Raw genomic sequence first — 10,445 nt, 5'->3', positions numbered from 1 at the left:
AAAACAAAAAAAAAAAAAAAAAAAAAAAAAAAAAAAAAAACACATCATAGTAAAACCAATACCTTCTCAGCTTCGCATCGAAGCTAAAATAAAAATTGTTAGGTTTTTATAGCCCGTACTGGTGTAGATATACTCCGCCCACATTCCATAACCACTCTATGTATTGAAACTATTGTAACTAGATAAAAACTCGTCTTATAATTTCATTAAGCCGTCTAAAATTTTTCTAAGAAAAATACTAAGTAATGTTTATTTCGACATTTTGAAAAAACAAAAAAATTGTATTATTATTATTATTTTTATCAGTGATAAGTAAAATAAAATATGTACTTTGAACGTAATTTTAGAAGGTAATAATTTTTTTTTTTAATTCAACAAAATGATAATTGAATTAAAAGTTATTCGACTTATTATATCTTTGTGACTTATTCTGTATATTATTTTATAACATATTCATTACAAAAAGAATAAACATTATAAATAATTGTAAATATATAGTTTTCGTTACCATTAATACACTTAAACTTTAATACTTAATTAAAAGCAAAAATTAATTTTAATATGATGATGATTTTTTTAGATAAACCGATGAAAAAAAATAAAGATGCCACATCATTAAATTGTCTATTTATAAAGTTTACGTTGAAATTTTTACAGTTGAATGAACAACTTTTCTTAACAAGACACTCCAAAAATGGAATTGAAATATTTACATCAGATAACCTTATTAATTATGATTCAAACCTTCAGTTCCAATCAGAATATATTTTAGCAATGCTTGACGAGTTAAGAACAGTACAAAGTGATATTTTTGCTTCAGAATTAATGTCTGTTAATTTATACATAAATAATCTTCAAGGGAAATTAAAAATTGATTCGCTTAAAAACAATAATATTCAATTAAAAAGAAAAGAATTTATTAATAATTACAAGATGATAAACGAGCGCCTTTCAAAGTTTACAAATTTAAAATGTCAAACACTCAAAGAACCCAATATTGATGAACGATTTAAAGACCTAAAATGTTATGTTGATCAAATTAGCAGAATTGAAATAACCAGTCTAAGTACAAAAAAGATCATAGAAAGCTTACAATTGTTAAAATACCATAGCTTTTCAACGTTTAAAAAGAGTCTCGACAATGGCACTTATCATGATTTCCATCCAACCAACATTTTGTTTTACGATTTGATGACAGGCAGTGCAGCTTTTGACGTATCAACAAATTTTTATGCTTTTAAAGAAACGAACGAAAGATTGAACTCTTTAAGAGAAGTTGTCTTGAGTGTAAACAATAATGTAGAAATTAAAAACACTATAGTAGAATTATTTTATTGTGCGTCGTCAAACTACAATGCAGAGTACACGAAATCTTTCCAACAACAAGTATTAGCAGCGACTGTTTATCCCGTTTTCAAGTGTATTAGTCATTATTTGCTTGCGTTTAAAAAAATATATTGTGATAGAAATACACCCATGAAATCTACTGAAGCTATGATAAATATTGGTACTTCAATGAGATACAACGTAAAAACATTTATAGAATTGGACTTGTTTGCAAATAAACCGACAGAATATCTAATAAATATGTTTGATAAATTTAATGATATTTTAAATAAGACAACGAATGACACCATTAAATTTATGCAACCTGAAAAGGTTTCAGAACTTTTGTTAATGTGCACAAAACCTATGCAGTTAAATCAACTAGAATTCAATGTTGATGACAAATTTTCAAACATATTATCAAAAAATATTTATAAAACAGTAATTCAAGAAATTAATAATGAAGTAAATGAAATTAGTAAATACATCCAATCGTTGACGCTTCATGAAAATTTATTCAAAATTATTAAGAGATCAATTCCTCATGACGATATATTTGAAATTCAACCATTGAATTTTATGCAAAAATGTATTTTAGGTTAGTACAGAATATTATCATGCATGGTAGTTTAAAACATTTAATAAATACAAAGTCTCTGGCTTTCTTTTTTTTGTCTTTAAAAATGGAAACTAATTTTTATGAGTATTAAAAATCAATAAAATCAAATTTAATTTAACCATCAATAGGTTTATTTAATAAAAATAAAGTACATGTGATATTTGTTTTTAAATTATTTAAGACATTTTTCAATTAAAGTAAAATATTTAATTTTAACATTTGCTGTTCTATTTATTTTGTTTATTAACAAAGTAACTCAATTTGTGTCAAACAACACGTGATTATCTGGGGCAATATTATTAAATTAAATTAATTCTTCAATAACTAATTCAATTTTTATATTATTCGTGAGTTATAGATTTTTTCGTGTTTTATACCAACCATTTGTTTATTTAAGTGAGTTACCTTTCATCATTCCAATAAGAGCCTATTGACCAGATAAAAAAATACAATTAAACCTAATTTTTAAATTCAGTTATAATATTTTGTTAATCAAAGTATCCAAAAAACATTTATCTAATGCTTATTAGAATTTCATTCAGAGAGAAACCTAAAGTAGATTCTTGAATACTTATCTGGGTTTAAATTTAAGCATAATTAGTATAGTATTAAAATAATTTACTAACAAAAAAAACTCACGTTATATTTTAGATCGAATCAATAAGAATGGAGAAGAAAACAAATGATATCATCTTTTTCAATTAATCTAAGATAGCATAGATCATTTTAATAATTCTAGAATAAGTGTATTGATACTATTAATATATTAAATGTATTGAATTTATTGTACATTATTTATTGTGCTAATATTTAATTGATGCATTTAATTTATATCGTTTCATTAATTGTAATTTTACTGTAAATCTATTTATATGTAATAATTTATTATTATTAGAATTGTTGAAAATTTCAATTTATCTTAAACCTACGCTGTATTTTCAAAGATATTTAGTAATCCAAATTATTTTCATTTTTATTATTTAAATATATGTTAACGTTGTTGTTCAAATAAAAATTATTATTTTTTTATAAAGTTGAATTTTACTAGTCTTTTTCTAAACTGTGTAATAATAATGAATTGTCATTTATTATTATCAGTTTTAGCTCACAATAATATATATTATATATATAATATAATTTACCAGAACTTAAATCACTCGTTTAATTATTGATAAGTAAAAAAAAAAAAATTTTTTTTGAAAACATACAGAAAAGTATTGTAGATTATAAAAAAAAACCATTAAAATAATAAATTAAGTATGAATAATTTTATGTGTTGTATTAAACACTAGTAAAAAATTATAAACATGTATAGTAATGATATTTACAGCTTTCATGAAAGTGAATTTCATTAGTTTATCTAGCTATAATACACACGAAAAACAAATTTGATGAAACCCTATATCCGTGGGTGAGTTATATAAATACAGCAATACCTTTGTGTATTGAAACAGCAGTTGAAAATAGAATACAATGATGGACGTACGCATACGTAGGGCTTCCACTTCCATAGAACGATTCCCTGGTGACACCATTAAATGACTACTGTAATCGTGAAGTACATATTGAGCTCGACCTTTTTAACTCCCTAGCTTTTGATTTTATTGCACTCTTCCATAACCATCTGTGTTATAAAAAAACAATAATAAAGATTTTGAGAATATGAATTAACAATGTACATAATTGACAATCAACTAAACAACTGTAAAAAAACCGTAAAATACAACCAATAGCTTATCATTTACGTATAAAAGGTACAAAAATTATATAATTTTCTAGTTTTAGTTGAAAATTATTTTTTAAATTGAGAATAAGTTGTTACAATTGATATGAAATTTTAAATTGATTGACTATGACTTAAGCGTTATCTTTGAAAATATAAAACATATTATAATTTTTCCTTTTTGGAAGTAAAAAATATCTTACACTCTATGAAAACTCTACAAAAAAAAAGGCTGGTCCTGTCACCCTCTTTTCCCATATTATTGTATAAAATTTTGTTTTTTAAATAAAAATATATATGGTAATCAGCTTACAAATAATAAAATGATCTAACTAAGAACATGTCTAGTCGTTAATAACTTTTAATCAGCATTGTGGAAGTTGTTAACACTGTAATATAATGACTAGAGGTGTAGTGCGGGTCTGTTTATTTTTACCTAAAATAAATTTTTCGATCATTATTACAGTATTTTTGTATAATAGTTATCAAACTGAAACCTGTTTTTGTGATAAATAAAAAAATTGTAAGAATAAATTTTTACAACTGTTGGAAAACTAGTCATTACGTAAACAGAACTCGTCTCATAATTACTTGTGTTACACTAGTGATTAAACTACCTACTACCGGTGTAATCAAACACAGAATTGCTTACAATCTATTGTGTAAAACCAAGTCGTGTCACGATATCACAGGAAGTCAATCAATGTACTAAAAATTCTTATCATATTTTGAATCTTACAATTCTTTTGTCATTTGCTGAAAAAACCATTATTTTTAGCTATAATTCATTAATTTAAAATGATATTATAAAACTGTCGTACAAAAGAAAAATTAATCTAATAGAAAAATACATTTATTGAATCAATAAAAAATTATAATTATGAGTGAATGTGGATTAATTACTTAATCTAGTACAAATGGAGTAATTGCTTTTATAATGAGAAATTGACTCTTATACTGCAATAGTACAAAGTGAGTATCCAGAAGAAATTTGAGGAAGCTATATAATATGTTTAATTTTTATAAAAACTATTTTTTTAAAGAATAATTCTTATTTTGTGAGGCATAGGAACAATATGCCGCTGCTTATATTTACGCCCGAATATGCATCTTTTAAATTTTTTAAAAATTTAAATGTTTATCAATATGATTGAATTGATTTTGATGTGATCTGTATTGACAAAGTAAAAATTAAATAGGTCGATTAATAATCATAAAATATTTTTTATTTGTTATAATCATTGTCATTTTTATGGGAACGGTACGTAAACAATAGTACAGTGTTGAGCGAACTAACTAAAGATGAGAAAAAACATGAAGGCTTTTAGAATCCTATCAAAATTTTATAAAAAAAACAAATCAATGATACAATATGCGTTTTCAAACACTTTTTTTTTTTTTTTCGTGGACTGGTAGTTTAATTGTGAGTTATGAAAATATAATATAACTTTTATATTGAACAATTATAAGTTAAATTTGTTTTTGATAAAATGCAATTATAAAACTGAGATACGCACTGTTTCAGTAAAGACGTAGAAATAGTATTCATTTGTAGGTTGGTGAATATTTTATTAATGATTACTTTCAATTTCCTTTCTTGGCGTAGAGTTCAAAACTTCTTGAATTAAAATTATAATGAATATTATTAAAAATATAATTAAAAAAATCAACTAAAAAATTGTTTGTATAGAATCATTCAAAAAAATTTTAGATTATCTAAGACAAAATTATTATGTGTCGATGAAATATATCTAAGTAAACATACAATATTCAACAGTATCCGTTTATATCCAGATATAAACATTTCAACTAATAAAGATATTTTTTTAGATTTAGTAAAATTATCATATCTTACTTCGAGTCAAATAATATTTATGGTATCCAAAACGTTAAAAAATATAAAGGGGTAAGGCGGCAAAATGCTGAGTCTTTAAATATACCAATTTAAGATAATAAAAATCGAAGACCAAACAAATGATTCTACGAACATAAATTTATGAGAAACCAAGGGACCGGTTCGAAAAACCACTTACCATCTCACTAATGTGTAAAAACCAATAAAAATGATAATCAACATTTAACTTAATGGGTCGTTCTGGATTTGAATACAATGTACACATTTTACATTACATTAACTTAACTCTATCTAAATATTTAATTTTTTATTGACTATTTCACCTTGATTAGCATTAGTATTTATACAAAAAAATTAAATGCCATTGATATAAAATTTTCATTTAAAAAAATGAAATGTAATTTAAAAAAAATTATTAAGTTTACTAAGAAAGCTCAATAACTAAGAACCATGAACTGTATGGTCTTCGGTATAACTTTATACTTAATGTTTTGTAATAGATTCATTGAAACATCAATAAAAACTCAATTACAAACTTATATATATATCAAGTCGAAAAAAAATTAAAATTTAATGTACTAGCCTAATTAAGAGAATAGTTACTATTCTTTTATTTTTTTATTATATGTAACCCAAATAACTGTTATTTGGGTTACATATAATAAAAAAATGCAAAAATCATGTATGGTGCTGTTAATACAATTTATATTCCCCTGTCGTAATAAATAAGACAGTAACTTGAAAAATTCAACTTTGAGATTATGAGCTATTTGGATTTATGTTTTACGCATCTAATAATAACTTTCATCGAAAATTTAGTTTGAATCGAAATCAAACTACTTGGAAAATTGATAAACACATAGAGTGTAATAAGAAAATAAATTTTATTTTTGATCTCCTGAAAAGTAAGAAAAAGCGAGTTACTGCCTTATTCGTTGCGCAATCGGTATGTTCGATAAACTAGTATAATAGAAATACTATGTGTAAATATAATGTAGTGCATAGTAATAATGTTAACACAGTGTGTGTGTGTTTAAATCGTATTACACAGTGCAGGTCTGTATAGTTGAAGGTACTTGGCAATTTCCGCGGTGGGTCGTCCAAAGGCGTGTTTGTTTTTAAACAACGACCGGACCGGTTGCCGTCACTGCTTAGGTACAGTATTTTTGTAAACCGACAGCAGTGAAATGAAGGCGACTTCTTGTGTGGTTTTTGCGTCGTCGGGTTCTTTGGTCTCTAATCAACAGACGATGTCGGCGCACAGCAAAAGACCGAGAAAATGAAAAAACTACACACGCCCTCAATCAACCAGTTTCATTCATGCCATCTTTGCCGATATTCCCATACGGTTCATTTTTTTTTACTATTATTATAATTATACTCGTTATTTTTACTACAAGCGAAATTTTCGTACTTCATTTTATTTTTATCAATTGGAACTACACAACCTTAACAACATACGCGGTACTGACAGTATCAATTATCATAAGCACAACGACGCCATCGCTTCCGATTGCAATTCGTACACACGCACACCTGAGATGCGTTTTGACTGAACTGGCCTTTACAACAAAAGTATATCGTCTTGAAGTAGATGACCGACACGCCTTCGTATTATTATGTCGTGACTACATTTAATGATTATGACGGGTACCGATGGAGAGCTGTCGAATGGTATCATTTGGCAACTCTCTTTAAAGTAAGCCGATTCTAGTTGAATCAAAGTTTTCCAGGAATACCACTTAAATAAAAATAAATTAGCTTCACAATTGTTTTTTTCGTGTGAGTAAAATAAAATAAAACCTTATTGGTTCATAAATAATTATTATTAGTTAAATTTAGTTGAATTAAATACTAATTACAATTTGCGGCAGTTAATTACTCGATTAGTTTTCAGTTTGTAAAAATATTGATTTATATTTCGAATTTTCCCTTAAATGAATAGTGGTAGGTTTTCTTTTATTAATTTAATATAATTTTAACAAAACGTGAAAATAACTACCCCAAAATTGTACGACAAATCATTACGTCGGGGAAACATATATTATGTTAAGTTTTTTTATACTATTAAAAATATCAACAAGTCAGTTTAATTTAAAATAAGTCAATATAGTTTGGATGTAAAAAATGAAATGTTAATGAACGTTATAGTTGATGGAAACACGCTGATATGTAATGCCATCTAATGCTTCTCCTTGTGATTATTACACGTCTCGCCTAATATTCTGTGCAATCTTTGCAGTGGACAGTTTATTGCGAGTACACGTTTGTCTGTGCGACAAGTCAGTTTTTATGACGACAAACAACGACGTTATTGGATGCGACCATTAATCGTTATTCGAGTGGCTGACAACGTGGGGAAGTTACGATGGCCGTGTGTATGTTTGTCGAACGTTCAACGCGGTCGCTCTGGGAATAAGTTTTAGTTAATGAAAATATAAGTGGATAAAGATTTAATCGAGGCCGGATGTGTTGTTGCTGCCGCCGCCGATGCCACCGCCGTTGTCATTTAATGGGATTAGCCGACACAGTTGATTGTCGACTGTTGAGGGGGTCATTCGTCGCAGCATTGAACATCACCCCGTCTCCAGGGCATGTGTACATGTGATGTTGTTACCGGTGACGATGGACATCGATGAGCGATTAGCCGTGAAAGGACTGTTGTATATTATTGTGTTATTGTTACATGTCACCCTCTGCCCCTACCACTAGTCTATTCATATAACCCTTTACATCATTATATGATTTTGCCAATGAATATTATTCATATGGTATCACAACTATAAAAATTATAATAACATAGTTAAAAAAATAACAAACAATGCATCAAAACCTTATAATTGATAAGCATTTTTTTAGATTTTTGAACATCAATTTCGAATACAGACAATCAAAAAAAAAGGATACTAGTGAATTAACACTAAACATTCTGTAAGAGCATTTATTACTTTTATTACTACTTTTTAAATAAATACATTTTACATATTTTTGAGGTATTTTGGAATATTTGAACTATTTAATATATTAGTATAGTAAAATGTATGAAATTTTTGTGATAAAATTGGTAAATTATATTTAAATTATTCCCTCAAATAGCGTTTACAAAGACAGAAATGCATAAATACACCAAATATAAGGAATCCTTTGATGTATAATATCACTAATATTATATATCTTTTCCACTTGTTTTAACTTTTCTTCTATTTAGAAAACAACTAGTTTTTAATAAAATTGATTTTAAGAACAAACAATATTTATGTATAGATGCATTCTTTAACTGTTTTATAACTTTTAGATATATAGAACATTTATTTTTTAATTTTAGGAAAATTTGTACAAGTTTCCATTTTACTCTAGTAATTAGCGATTAATTATTTTGTACAACACCCAATAATTATTTTTAAAGTTATGCCCTTGAACAATGTAATTATAATGGCTTCTAATAAAGAGTACATTAAGCATCGTATAATAACAATTATTCTTAAGTTCAAACACTGAAAAAAACACGTTAATTAAAGTATTAAAAATCATTAAATTAAAGGTGCTGAAATTAAAAGATAAGTAATGAATTTTTTTAATGTTTAGTTGTATTATTTTGAATCGAGTGGCCGACGTGTTATTCCCAATAAAATTGAATTTGAAATAATAATTATAAAAATTTCCCAGTGCCTATTTCTTTGTAGAAATTCAATTGTATAACACTCTGAGCTATAATCTTTTCTGTTCTTATTCGCCATTAATTTTTGATTGAAAGAAAAACTACACATTAAATTATCGTGTTCTAACCAATGTGCAAGAATCATCCAATTTCTTCATTTCCGGTGCCGATGTGTGTGTACAACAAAAACCGCAACAGTTAAAAAAAACGAAAGGCTCAATTTGGCGGTTCAGTACCACTCATATATAAGCGCCAAGCCTACCTATTATTTTGTGTTAAATGACTGGCGACTGAGGTCTCAGTTATTACACGTCTTATTTACTACCATTTGACGATTTGTTTGCGTGCAACGAATGATTGCTAAATAAGAGAATAATAAAAAAAATTTGTTGTACCTCATCTTCTACATAATAGTCACGTTATTTCAAATAATGTAATTATATCAAGAAACAAAATTCAATGAAAATATTTTGAACTAGACAGACGTGTTGAGGAATTAATTAATTGTGCGAAATTTAGATTTTCAATGATAAATAATTTAAATTAACATTTTTAAATTATAAAAATGAAACTTTCTCAGTAAGATTGACTTTTTCTTTTTTGGAACAACCATGAAGAGGTTAGGGGTGTACACCTTTCCTTTCAAAATTATTAGCGATGTTTAGATGTTATAGACACGATGATAACATTTACCAGTGCAGATAAACATTTTTTAGTGAGAAAAAAAAGATAATTACCCTTTATTTATTTTTAAGGGTAGCGTTTAAATTATTTTTTGGTTGCGCCACTGCAACAGAAAACACTTTTATCATAAAATATCTGAAGACCACAAATATGTGACCATTCAGTTTTTAGAAAAAGTCACAAATAATCCATCATTCGAAAAACGTAATGTTTCTGGGAATCATTACATAGCATTATCATTATTTTAACAAATAATGTGATTGAGAAAATGTTATATTTTTGAATAAATTTAATGAAGTTCACAATACTATCAGTACAAATATTAAGAAACCGATGTGCCGCGCTTACAGAAAAAATAAATAAATATAAAATATGATGTATGGCTGTGTCGTATATTCGTATTTTTTTAAACATTTTATGGTCACATCGCGTATAAAAAAGACAATATTGACTGGGGGTGCGTAATTTGATTACACGGCAATTTCGTTAAAACTCCAAAATAATACAAAAGGCGAGAGGGAAAAGATGAGCTTATTACTATGTAATCTTTATGGAGTAGACTGAGAGGGGTTAACGTGTC

The 10,445-nt window shown here is 26.7% G+C and overlaps 1 protein-coding gene across 1 annotated transcript in view; it reads left to right on the top strand.

Moving 5' to 3' along the window:
* LOC126900297 (MATH and LRR domain-containing protein PFE0570w-like) overlaps positions 1–2,889 on the top strand; it is an 11,270-nt gene extending 8,381 nt beyond the window's left edge. The window contains exons 3-4 of the mRNA XM_050675918.1: positions 581–1,924; positions 2,597–2,889. Coding sequence (XP_050531875.1) covers positions 581–1,924; positions 2,597–2,631 — 1,379 coding nt within the window. The 3' untranslated portion in view covers positions 2,632–2,889. The remainder of the gene's footprint in view (positions 1–580; positions 1,925–2,596) is intronic.
* The last annotated feature ends 7,556 nt before the right edge of the window (positions 2,890–10,445 follow it).

Source organism: Daktulosphaira vitifoliae, unplaced genomic scaffold (assembly GCF_025091365.1).
Source record: "Daktulosphaira vitifoliae isolate Bord-2020 unplaced genomic scaffold, ASM2509136v1 Scaffold_3, whole genome shotgun sequence".
Lineage (NCBI taxonomy): Eukaryota > Metazoa > Arthropoda > Insecta > Hemiptera > Phylloxeridae > Daktulosphaira > Daktulosphaira vitifoliae.
This window is presented reverse-complemented; position numbering and strand designations above follow the sequence as displayed.